Here is a 13,297-nt window from a genome sequence, read left to right on the forward strand (position 1 = left end):
ATAGATTTTAATAAATATTTCAACAAATAAACTGAGGAACTGAGAAACCTCATGCCTGGATACTGCAATGCCCTGCTAAGTGAGAGACACCTCTGGTTCTAACCTGTAAAACTACAGTCTTGTTTATGCCCTCACTTGGCATACTCCATTCATCTACGGGTGGCTCCATCCTTTATGCGCTAGACTAACTGCTGGGCTACATCAATCTTTGCTTTTTCTGAGGATCTTTGCCTCTGCTTCTCCAAGGGTCACTTGCTTATGGTCACTCACTAGTCCTCAGGTCTTCTCAATCCTGAAGAGATCATTCTGGTTCTATGGAGAGGCCTGGCAGCGTGATGGCTCAAAGAAGAGGGTAAGGGGCCAGACAGACTAGCCAACACAAGAATTAAATGAGAAAATGTACGTAGTGTACTTTCCACAGGACCTGGCACATAGTAAGTGCTCAAGAAACTACTTGTGGTTACTGTTCGTGCTACTCTTGCTGCAAGGTCAGTGAGCTTTCTGGTCATACCTGATGCCATCTTAGCCTCTCTGAGCAAGAGCCACAGGGATCTGACAGGCTCACCAGTGTGCTCTAGTAATGTGCACTCTCTGGTCTGCTCAGTCTCACAGCTCCATTTCTCCTGACACCAGGACTCAATGATCCAGTCTGTTTTCATCAGGCTAAATTAGGCTGTTTAACCTATGCCCAGAACTGGAACAAGAAAAAATATCTCTAAGCAAAGTCCTTTTGAGAAAACTGTCCATCTAGGCACCACAGATCCCTTCGCATAGGGTCAGTTTCAAAGACTTTTCTTTTTCCATCTTATCTAATGAGCCGAGACAAAATGGCCACGCTAATGGAAACTGTTTTGCATTCCAACTGCTGCTGTCCTAGCATAAAATACACGATTTCATAAAGGCTCAAAAATGTTTAAAATCTTGAGCTCACTACTATTCAGGTCGCTGCTGCCTTTCCTCAGCTTTGCTTTCGTCCCTGTCACTGGTCCAAGGTGTCAGAGGATCTGATGCTCCCTGCCCCCATTACGGCCTCTAATCACTACTGAGATTGCTGACACCATGCTCTTCCTTCTCTTGCTTTTTTTCCCCCCATCCTCTCAGGTCTCTTGTCAGATTTCCCACTCTTCTAGAGCATTCCTGCCAGAAGGCTGGCCTCCTAGACAACATTGCCAGCCAATCACAGTTCCTGTCCTTCAAGGAGACAAACTCAGTAATCATCACAGGAGAGATAAAATCTTTGGTTGATTCTTCCTGGCTGCTTGTTTTTGCTCAGTGCCCAAGGCTTGAGGTTTCTGAAAGGCTGAATGTGATCACTCAACTCCTTGCACTGCAGTAAAATTCGGCTGTACAGTTTGGTTGAGTGTGCGCAGCCCACCAGTCAGTGAATTAGGCATGGCTTAGAAAAGCACAAAAGTGTGAGCCTTAGGGCAAGGTCTTAGATGGGAAACTCTCTCTCCCCTCCACCCCATGGGGTGGTAAGGTGAACCAAAAGGAAATAGTCCTTCTGGGGCTAGGGGCCCAATACTTTCAAACAGCAGCTACAGTTCTAGGTGGGCCCTCAGAGGAACACTTCTCCCGTTCTGTGCATATGGCATATGGAGCATCAGGGATCAAGGGTTGGATGGGGAGAATTTAACCAAGTTTTACTGGGGGATCTAAATTAGCTTTTTGGGTCCAAATGACTCATTTGACAATTGAGTCTTTGATATCTCTCCCCTTCCATACAGGAAGCCATCTCCCCTGGGGGGCTAAACTTGTGCAGGTGCTAATTTACAATTTGGCACTTTAATTCTTTTAAATATGAATTCTTTGCAACAGGAAACTAGATCAAGTTGTAGAAATCATTGAATCTTAACTATCAAATGAAACTGTAGCTACAGGAATAAATTATTTCTCTGCATCTGGACTAAGAACTTAACTTCTGATGAATGAGGGACAGAACTTCAACTTAAAAGTTCACTCAGGTTGCTGTTGTTTTGATTATTACTAATGTAAAATAAAGTGAATGCTGAACATCCACTTTATATTGTGTTGGCTTAAAAAGAGAAACAAAACCCATGGGCCCTCCCCTTAAAAAACTGAAAATCCTGATGGACGAAGAAGATAAAGTTCAAAAATTACTAGAACAATTTAAAACTGGGTATGTGCACATTTTATGAACCTAAATATTGCTAAATAATAAAGCCTAAATTGTGTGGGTCCTTAAAATATGTACATTGGATAATCACTATTAATGGCACATGAAATACGTGAATTTTATCGTTCTTAATATATTTGCTTAGAAGACTTGTAACTTAAGAGCTCTTTAGAAAACAATGCTGTACACTGTTAGGATTCAATCTAAGGTATACATTTTGTCATAAGAACTGGGCAGAGAGGATTTAGTAGGATTAAGCTTGGCTTTCAAAGTCAAGTCTGAAAAGAACAAAGGAAAAGATCTTCCTACTGTAAAAAGTCAATTCAGATGCCATTAAGATGTCTTCATTTACCCGGCTTGTGGACTCAGCTTCTGAAGTTACTATTTATGAAAAAGGTACGTGAACTATTGACCAAGCATAATAAAGTTACCTCCACACTCTTGCTATACCCAAGGACAAAGCTAACAACAACTCATAGTCTGGCATGTGTTTTGACTGATAAACCAAAACCATCAAAAACCCAACGCATAATTTGCCTTTTTCTTATAGTCATTAGCTCACTTAACGAACTTAATTAACTCAACAAAATTCTCAGTGGGAGAGGTACAGAGAAGTCAACAGCAAATGACCGCTCCTCAATCCCTTCAAAGTTTCACCATGAAAGATTGTCATCACTTTTTTAAAGGGCATTTCTTTAAAAAGTCCTGGCTTTGAGGTATAGAACATAAAACTCACCTGTAATTGTATTTGCAAAGTTAAAGCCACGCTTCAACAAGGGTACTCCTGACAATTGCTTATCTAAAAGTTGGCTTTAGAAGAGGACAGGGAGGAGCTGATAATGTCCATCAACAATGGATAAATTGTGATATATTCTTATGATAGAATGTTCCTTGGTAATAGACTATGAATACGCTCAACAACATAAATGAATCTCAAAAAACTGAACAAAAGAGTACATATTATATGATTTTATTTATGTGAATTTCTAGAATAAGCAACACTACTAACCTACGGTGGTAGAAGTCAGAACAATAGTTACCTGTTGAAGGATGAACTGGAAAGGGGCAGAGGGAATTTTCCGTTACGGAAAAGTTGTGTATCTTTTTGGGGTTGTGGTCACCAAATCCCAAACAATATATTTAAAATCTGTGCATTTTATTGAATGTAAATTATATGTGTTTTTTTTTTTAAGTACTAATTATCTACTGGATTCTAAAGTTAAGTATAACTACTGTCGTAAAACATCTAATAAATCTTACTATTATTAAAAACCAACACAGGCCATTCAGAAAGCAGATATGAAGCTTTAATTCACTGTGGGCATTTCTGTGACCAATAATATAAACTTTTCACATGTCTTCGTACAGATACATCTTTTATAAGACACAGGTTTTTCACCAAGTACTGTGAAACATACCACCATTCCACTTAGTTAAGGGCGTATTATAAATATCATGAGCCACTGATTAAATATAAATACAGAGGTTGATGCACGTTAGAGAGGTTCCATAATAAAAAAAAGTTTAAGGCTAAATACTATGAAAGTTTACATGTGTTCTCCACTTTAATTCTAAGTATCACATCACAGTGACAACCAATTACAATAAAATCACAACTGCTTTTAGATGATAGTACAAATTTCTAACATCCAATTATTTTTATTTCCACAATGTCAACTCCACACTGCGTTTTCATTTCTAGAGAGTAGACCAGCTTTTGGACTGCAGACCAAGTTTCTTGTGCAATAATAATTACTATTTTGATTGTGACCACTGGAAACTGAATTTATATATACTGTACTAAAAAGAGATGAGACTATTAAGTATATAATAACATGGAACTCTTCAGTGGCGGTGTTCAAGAGAAATTAAAACAGTAGCCTGAAAATGGGTTTTAATTGCTACAGCAGTCTACATATACTTCAATTAAAAGATGACGTCTGTCAAAACATTTAGAAATAAATATATAGTACAGCCTTCCCCCTTCCAAAATGCTGCCTGGAAGAAAAGTTCCAAGCTGAATTAAGGGGAAAAGTGGGGGGTGGGGGGTGGGGAACAACTCAGAAAACAAACATTATATGCTGCTCTGAGTGACAATCTGCCTGAGTCTGTTTTTCAGCTGGAACAAGTTTTACTGTCAGTTCTACATTGCTTTAGTGTCCACAGTCCAGAAGAAGTCCTTGAACAGCTAGTTCATATTCTACAGAAATTGGAAAGACTCCTAAAACCCCTCAACTAATTGTACAAGGGAAAGCTGATCACGTGTTGTCTTAAAATCTATGTGAATATCAAACATAGTCATAGCCATTCTTTTAACAGTGATGCTAGAGTAAGTGATGAAAATATATGCACAGCTGTACACAGATCACCATTAAACACAGGACAAATGCCATTTGATGCATATCAAATAAGCTCCCAAAAAGCCAATTTGAATATATTTATTTTCATTTACTTTGATACAGCTTTAGAAGGGACTGCATATAATTACAGAGACTGCTGCAAACAACACTTGATGCTACTAAGGGATCTATTAAGCATCAGGCATGCACAACAGTTACCTTTTAAAACTTCTTGTGTATGTATCTTAAGATTTCTATTTATAAGCTACAATATGTTTAAAGCATTTAGTCATTTTTAAACCAAATATTTTAACTACTTAAAGGTAGACCTATGTCTACATGGGGAAAAACAAAAACTCCCTCCCCAGCCTCAACACCCAAAAGTAATATTAAACCTTACTCCCCAATTTGATATTTAAACTTATTTTATATATGTCAGCCTTGATATTCCAAAAGTGGGGAACATTCTTATCACTACTGAATGGGGAGTATGATTTCCTGGCAGCAGTCTACCCACCACACACAGCATGCCAAGCCTTTGGGGATTACAAGATAAGCCTGACTGTGTTGGTGGCTACAAATGACAAGAACTGAACAGTCTCTTCTTTTTATTCTGGATCTTTTTATTTCACACTAAATGAAATGAAATCATTTCATTACTACAAACTAAAAAAAATCTTTTTTTAACATCAGTATAAGAGTGGACGAAACCAAAAACCCTGTCGTCTTCAAGTGTGTGGCAAAGCAGAAAATATCTCGATTACGTTAGGTAACCAGGGGTGGGGAAGGGAGCAGAGTTTGTTTTTCCATTTAAGAAGCATTCCAGTCAAATAATCACAAACACAAATTCAGATTGCTTGGTTCTCAGTCATTTATGGCTTAAAGTACTGGGTTTGAAAACCACTTCAGGCTAAAATAAATTTTTATGAATAATGCACAGATTGTATATCTAGGAAATCATGCAGTAAATAAACATTCTCATGTACATTGTAATTTTAGTGACAAAAAGGGTCTGCAGGTTGAACAGTAATGTTTCTTCCCTTTTACCAAGAGAATACGCCCAGCAAGATCCTGGCATTGGGCCTATTCAAGATCCTACTTGCCAGGTCATCTTGATTTTCTCAGATTGATAAAAGAAGCCAATGTCACAAGACATTTGCAACGAGGAACTGACTTGCCGCGAGTGCAGGTGCCGTGAGGTCCGAGCTAGGCAGAAGGAGACTCCCATGATCCTTCAACCCTGCTGCAAAGTCAATTTGGAGTACTTGACCAGCTAGAGTTATCAAATGGGTAAATGCTTAGAATGACCCACTGGAAATGTTTATTATCTTAGTATCTTTTACAAATCTATCTGCTCTTGAAATCTATTTCATTTGGGAACGGCCAGGGTAAGATCCACTCACTATTCTTGGTTTTGATATGCCCCTACAACATGAGAATTGAACTGAACCACAATGATTGTAATGTCGTCTCTGTACATCCGAGCAAGCTCCTCAGGGAGACTAAGCATTTTGGAGAGGCGCTCGTGATCAACAGTCCCAAACTCGTTGTTGCCCACTGCGTGACGAATGAGATGGGTTGCTGCGTTCTGGTCCTCGAATACCGACGACATCTTGGCTCTCCTTTCTGTTAAAAGGCCATGCATCTGTCCTAGAGTCACCTTGTAGCCGCCAACAGCTATTGGCTGTTGGTGATGCATGCCCGTCAGGTACTCACCCACAATCCTAACCACATCCTGCCTATGCATCGTCTCCCACAGCCCATCAGTAGCCAACACCAGAAACTTATCCTGTGGCCTTAATCGGTGGTAAGTTACCTCTGGCTCAGCAGTGAGATAAGGAGGCGTGTAATAATTAGGAGGGATAAACTTGGTATATTCATTGTCATTCAACTGGTCTGGGCCTGATTCTATCACCCTCTTTTGAAGGTCAATGCTCCATTTGAACTTTACGTCTCCAAAAGCCCTAAAAGGCATCAGCAAGCCAAGCAGCCGATCCTGTTTCACCACACTCTTGGCCTCATTCTTTGGGTGTTCCAATTTCAGCCGTTCCAGTTCTCTCTCATTCTGAGCGTTGTGGTCATTAGAGAGAGTGACTGCTGACCAAGAGCCATCCTCTTCCTGCACACCCAGCATGGCTCTGCTATCGCCGGTATTGGCCACATGAAGGTCAACACCATCTACGTGGGCCACACAAGCGGTGGCCCCAGAAAATGCCACTCGAAGCACCAGGTAGTTGAGGAAAGAATTGGGATCACCAACTTGAGCCTCCAAAGAGATGTCATTGTCAAGCCTCTTAAAAGCGTTAATTAAAGCCTCCTTGACATCGATATCAGTAGACTCCCCGGTGTTGAGGTCTATAAGTTCTTGCCAGTAAGTCCTCAAGCTGTTGAAATACAATTTGGAGGCCTCCTTGCTGAAGTAATCATTGGGGTGCTTGTGCCACTGGAGAATGGGCAGCAGCGCCCGACCGCTCTCTACTGCATTTTCAATCTCTAGCAAAGTCTCATGGGGTAACAGAGAGACGGCAATATAATAAAAGAGTCTCTCACTGACCGCCTGGGAACAAGCGCAGCCTGCATGGCCGTCGAAAACCCCCAAAAGCATCCCTCTGGTCTGCAAGCAGGTGGCTGCACTTCTCCGGTCCTCGATGGGGGCATTTGCAGGCAGCTGATTGCTGTCAAACCCAAGGACAGAGCTGACGTTCTTGCCATCGAATTCTGGCACTTTGAAACTGTATTCGTTAGCTTTCAGGATGCTGTTGACCTGTGGAGGGGTGAGGTAAAACTTCTGCGGCGTGGAAGCGTATCTCCTTCCTTGCGTGTACTGCCACCAGCTCTCCTTGGGCCGGCAGAAGGTAGCGTACGCCGGGTGCGGCGCGTATCTCAGGCGGCTCTGCGCCAGGTACGGGGACGAGCAGCACAGATGTCTGTGGTGGCAGGAGCACGCAGTGCCATAGATTCTGCTCAGCTCACAGTTCCGGATCAGAGGGAAAAACAGTTGAGTCGGGGCTGGCATGGCATCAGAGAACAGCGGCAGGCTGGAGCTCCTGACGGGGATTCCTAGACAGCAATTACACAGACACACACAAAGGGAGCAGTTACATTTCACATCACTTCATCTAGCCTCGCTTTTGTAACAAATATTCAGCAGGTGAATCTACATGCTAAGCCCTGTGCTCGGAAGCGCTGTATTTTACACGCCTACCATGTACTACTTCTACAGGGTGTATTCTGCTAAGCACAGTTCTCCGTCACTCGTGGAGCCAGGACTGTAGCCTAGCTCTCCCTCTTCTCTTTTCCTCACATTTCTTTGTGCCGCATAGACCGTACAGAACGTACAATAGATGTGGCTGGGAAAAGCCGAGGACATGAAGGTTATATAACATATGCAGTGGCAGCCTACCTGGCCAATCACCCTCCTCCCTCTCTAGCCTCAAGAAGGCCCTGGATCTCCCATACTGCACAGGGACTCCTCCCAGTAATGAAAATCCCATTTCTAGACTTGCAGTCAATTGTTAACATTTGATTACACATGGCTATCACCAAAAAGGTGTTAGAATGCATCCCTTACAGATATATATACGTGTGTGTGTGTGTATATATATATATTCATGAATTATTTTGTAAGTTATATACATACACCACTGTGTTAATATAATGTTCATTGTAACATATAGAAAAAATTTTACATAATGAATAAAAATAGGAATTCCAGTATTCCCTTCCTGCACCCCAGTGGACGGTCTTGCAAACTACGTTTCTCTAGACCACTGCGCCAATTTGGTGAGCTTAGGAACATAGGTCTGCCGCCAACCTGCCTAATAACCCTAGAAATGTCAGCTTAACTCTTTGGGCCTCACTTCCCTAGGTTGTAAGTGAACACACAGAAGCAGATGCTATTGAAGGCCTCTTCTGGGATTCTATGCTTTTATAAGTGTTAGCTGAAGTGAGGCTTTGAAATCAAATGCTGGTTTCAGTTTTTCATTGTTTAATTTACTGTATCTTTTGTGATTAAAAAAAAGGTTTAAGTATACTAATAGCTCTAAGACTTTGTTAGTAATGTAAATGCTCTCGGTTCTGGAATTTAATTTACTTGCTAGCATTTTCTCCTGCTAATCAACCATAAGGGAAAGCTATAGAAATACTATTTTCATCCATTCTGAATCCCAAGTAAAATTCAATCCCTAGAAAAATATTTCCTCTTACATTAAAAAAAAAAAGTACCCATTTGCCTTCAGAAAGCAATTAACGAATAGTGAAATAATAGTCTAAGGTTTGTATAAAAAAAGTACACATATAAATCAAGAATAAAAACTGTAATACTATATGACACTGAAAATATTTTACCAAACATTTATCTAGAAAATTTTATGAATGTGTATCATTAATCCAAATAATTCATGCAAGAAAAAAAACCTCTCTTCCTTCTAACATATATTTCCCCTGAATTCTTGAAGCATTGCTTCAAAAAATTCATTTCCCCTATAACTTGAAACAGACTTTAGAAATACTTTTATTATTTCTTTTTTAAGTTGGCTCCATGCCCACCATGGAATCCAACATGGGGCTTGAACTCAGAACCCTGAGACCAAGACCTGAGCTGAGATCAAGAGTCGGACACCTAACCGAACGAGCCACCCAGGCAACCCAGAAACGCTTTAAATAAGGAAACACATGCAGTAAACAAAAAATAATGCCGAAAACCATCTGAGTCTTAATATCAACATTTCCTTCTTAAGTTTGAACCCATTACAGGTAAAAAAAAAATGTACAAATACCACAGAGATTGTTAGCTATAAGTTACACTACTTTCAGGTACCCTCCTTCGACAAGAAATTGGAGAAGTGAAAGTGGGATGTGGGAGAGCAGAGAAAATAACACTGAATAATAACTGATTCTTGTTTGCTTCAGTAATAAGGACTGCATAAGCCAGGCATACAGAACCCCTTTTGCAAGTGATAGAAAGTACCATTATTTTAAATGTGCTATTTAAGGAGGGATTTAAGAAACTGAAGATAAGCATAGGCAACAGAAGGTAATGATTAGAATTTTGGAAATAAGATCAATAACTAAATAAGCATTCTGAAATGCAATAATGAAAAATAGAAATTCCAGAAGAAAAGGAATCTATCAAGACTAACCACTTAAATAACTGCACTTCAAACTATATACCTGAAAGTCATCCAAAGGTTAAGGGTACATGATTGAGCCAGGAGATGTGCTCAAATGTTGGGCCACATGACACTGGCTTCCAAACATAAACCATGTCTCGTCAGATTTGCATGCAGAAAGCACATTAATTCATTTCATGCTTTGTATAAAGATTTTCTATTATTAAAAATATAAACAGATGCCCATCTTAAGAAAAATTTTCTCTATACTTTAGATAAGTTTGCATTCGTGCTATTTTAAAGTTTAAGACTTTTACAGGAAGAAGAAATGTTTCTGCATGGAATGTAGACTGAATCAAACTACTACTTTGTGTGTGTGCGTATGTGTGTATGTGTTTGCCAGGGGGGTTTGGTAGATGGCGTAATAGCATTTGGTTATGTGATGTCTAATCAAGGAATAACAAGTCCAAGAAACCTGCACTTTCCTTAAATACTTTGTTTTGACAATTTTTCTGCTTTTGTAGTTGATTGCAAAATGAATGAAATATTGTGGCAAAAGTACTGATTCATGCAGCAGATGCTCTGAATAATACATAAATTCAAACAGCAAGCACTCAAATACTCAGGTAATACATTTTTCCTGCAAGGCAAAAGTTCTTAAGATTAAAAAAAAAAAAAGCAGAGTGGAATTTATCAACTGTATCTTTCAGTTATTCAAGAGCTTAGCATATGGACTGAGACTGCATCCCAATTCCCCAACTCCCAACATGCCTTCAAAAGACAAATTCTTAGAGAATATGGAATTCTCTAAGAGAAATGAAAACCCTGCTCTGTGATTAATAAGTGTTCTATCACCACCAGTACAGGATATATTCTCTCCATCAGATCAGATAGCCTTAGAAGTCAGAGTACTTCCAAATGCTTTTTTAAACCATAAGTGAGGATTCAAAAACTCAGGGTATCTTTCTGAATATCCTGTGATTCAACAACAAAACCCCACGAAATCAAAACTTTTGCCGACAAACTCGCTAAATTAATGAAGTAGAAAGCTCTTGATTAGACAAGTAAGAACAGCAACAAGGTACAGTGCTGGTAAACTGGAGCAGTGTCATATTTTCAAGTGATTTCTGACCACAATTTCACTGAGAAGTTCCCATCCCATGATCCAGACTCAGTCACCTTATATGCAGCATCTTAGTCCTGGGCCAATTTGGCCCCTTTTACCCATGACTAATAAGAAAAGATGCACTGCAATCGAAACAGGAGAGAGACCCATCCATTCTTACTGATGTGCTGGGCACAGCCTGTGCCAAGAAAGGGTTCCACTTCATTCAATAAACTCACGGACCAGATTAATTAGAAAACGCTGTTAATACTGCACCGACTCCGGAGCTCTTCAGCTTTCAAAGCTTTTGGTGTAAACAGGGAGAAAAAAAAAAAGCTATACTAGTCATTAAATGTGTCAGAACCTCAGTTTATGTAATCCAATTGCATTAAACATCCTGTGTAAAGACTTTTCAGTTTCTCATTGTTTTCTGGAAATGCCTAGCCATTTCACAGCTCCCGTCATCTCTACAAGAATGAAGAAAGCGATTTCCCTCAGAAGACCCGAAGCCCCAAGCCAGCACTTGTTTGATTCGTTTCCTTTGTCCCTACCTGAAAATTGCACTCACTAAGGTATCAAAGCTATCCGGGTCCAGGACCCCTTTGTCCCCTTTTTCTACCTACCTCACCCCTTAATTCCACGGCGACCCACCTAAAACCATCCACACACAAGAGCAGTCACCATCCTTCCTGGGTACCCAACGCAGGTAGTTAAGTGAATACCTACCAATTCGTCTGGGCCCGGGACACACACACATTCTCCTGTCATCACAACACGGAGCCGACAACATCCACAACCCGCGCGGACAGCAGCAGCGACAGCAGCACCGGCCCATTGAAAGCAAGGCAGAGATGCTCATTAGAGGAGGCGGGGGAGGCGGGCACGGAGGAGGGGCGAGCTCTCGCTCCTGCCCCGGGAATGGGGCTGGGAGGGGGGGGGGAAGGATGGAGCAGGGAGAAAGGGGTGGGGAGAAGAAGGAAACCAACCAAACAAACCCACCCCGCAGGAGAGTCAGGGACGCCGCCCGAGGCGGCGGGGACCCAGCAGCGAGTAGAGGTGCGCCCCGGGACCGGCCCTTCCATCCAGCCCGGGCGCGGAGCCCACTGGCCCGCGGCATCCTCCACCCGCTGCGCACCCCGCCCGGCCCACGCTGCGCCGGCTTCGGTCCAGAAGCCTAAGGCAGGGGTCGGCCGCGCGGCAGGCTGCCGTAGGGTCACCCCGGACCCCGCGGTGCGTACGGGGGACCCTCAGGCAGAGACGCCACGCCGTCGGCGCCGCACCTCCCCAGAGCTAACCCTCCCGCAGGTCCCCACGGCGCCCCGGCGTTGACAGCGGCCGCGGCCGGCCCGCCCCCCACCCCGAGCCCGCGGCTGCCCCTCGGCGCCGCCACGCCCGCCCGCAGCCCCGACGCCCCCGCGCGCACCTAGCGCTCCGGGGCTCGTCCCTCCCCCGCCCCGGCCGCCGCCGGCCCGCCCTTCGCACGCCCGCGGCCGCCTCTCCCCACGCGCACCGGGCAACCCCCTCACAACTTTGGGCGGGTAGCGGAGGATTCCGGACCTGGCGGCTGGGGGCCGGGAGCAGGGAATACGAACCGGGCACGCAGGGGAGGAGCCGCTTCTTCCCGACGAGGAGGCGGCCGCTGCAGTGGCGGCGGCACCACCCAGCACTCCTTCCAGACCGCCCGGCTTAACTCCCCGGAGTGCGGCCCCAGGCCCCCAGCTGGCCCACTCCCTGCCCCGCCGGGCCGCCACACTGCCCCGCCCGAACGTCCGGGCCCGAGCACTTCCCGCCTCCGGATTGGCTGCGCAAGGGCGAGTGGGCGGAGAGGAGGCGAGCTGGCCCGGCCCGAGGCGGGGAGGGCGGGGCGGAAGAGCAGCGCGCTCCGAGCCAGCTTTGTGTCGTCACGGGGGTCAGACAATCCCTTCCATTCCGAGCGAGCCGCTCATTGGCTCCACGGGCCCGCCTCACGTGACCGCGCCTGGTAGCAGGGTGGAAGGTGGGGCTGCGTGGCGCTAGGGACCTGCGACCGGCTAGGCGGGGCGGCGTTGAATAGGCTGGCGACGGGCGGGGCAGGGAAGAAGCTTTTGGGCCCGCCCCAGCATCCAAAAGCTGGGGTCCCCGTGGACCGGCTGCTCCCAGCCGGACGGGCTTCCGCGAATCCTTGGCACTTCGGCGGGGGGACCGGCCATGTGCCAGGTGGCCAGGCGGCTGCGCCTCCCTGCGCCTTCCTAGTGGGCCCAGGCTTCATAGGATAGGCTGCGGGGACGGCTCTCAGCCCAGCAGGGAAAGGAATTCCCAGCGTTTCGCCCCATCCTAGAATATAAGGCACGACAGTCCCAAAGTATCTGTTGCCCCATTCATTTGCAGATTTTAGAAACATTAACTCCGATAATGTTTTCTATCATTTTCTGGACACCTCTCGGGTCCTAGGGAGAGAAAGCCGGTCTAAACAGCAAGAGGAAGTTGTGAGAAGGGAATTCTTTTCCCTGTAGAGTGGGTGTGTGCTCTAAAGGGCTTTGAAATCACTATTGTTCGTTTTCCCTGATTTCAAGGAAAAGAGAATGCAGCCTATAGAAGTGGGAAGAGCACTGGACTTGAAGTCAGA

General features: G+C 44.1%; 1 protein-coding gene across 6 annotated transcripts; it reads right to left on the bottom strand.

The window, feature by feature from the left end:
• Positions 1–3,422: 3,422 nt before the first annotated feature.
• On the bottom strand, positions 3,423–12,456 carry PDP1 (pyruvate dehydrogenase phosphatase catalytic subunit 1). 6 transcript variants are annotated; one of them, XM_036065508.2, is made up of 3 exons: positions 12,285–12,456; positions 11,419–11,453; positions 3,423–7,536 (listed from the first exon to the last, which is right to left on the bottom strand). In XM_036065508.2, the coding sequence occupies exons 2-3, from the start codon at positions 11,447–11,449 to the stop codon at positions 5,879–5,881; spliced, it is 1,689 nt and encodes a 562-aa protein (XP_035921401.1). In that variant the 5' UTR covers positions 11,450–11,453; positions 12,285–12,456; the 3' UTR covers positions 3,423–5,878. The 6 variants fall into 6 exon arrangements, with proteins under 6 accessions (XP_035921401.1, XP_035921402.1, XP_035921403.1 ...); XM_036065509.2 differs by lacking the exon at positions 12,285–12,456 and adding an exon at positions 12,203–12,220; XM_036065510.2 differs by lacking the exon at positions 12,285–12,456 and adding an exon at positions 12,116–12,131.
• Positions 12,457–13,297: the final 841 nt, after the last annotated feature.

The sequence above is a fragment of the Halichoerus grypus genome, chromosome 5 (genome assembly GCF_964656455.1).
Source record: "Halichoerus grypus chromosome 5, mHalGry1.hap1.1, whole genome shotgun sequence".
Lineage (NCBI taxonomy): Eukaryota > Metazoa > Chordata > Mammalia > Carnivora > Phocidae > Halichoerus > Halichoerus grypus.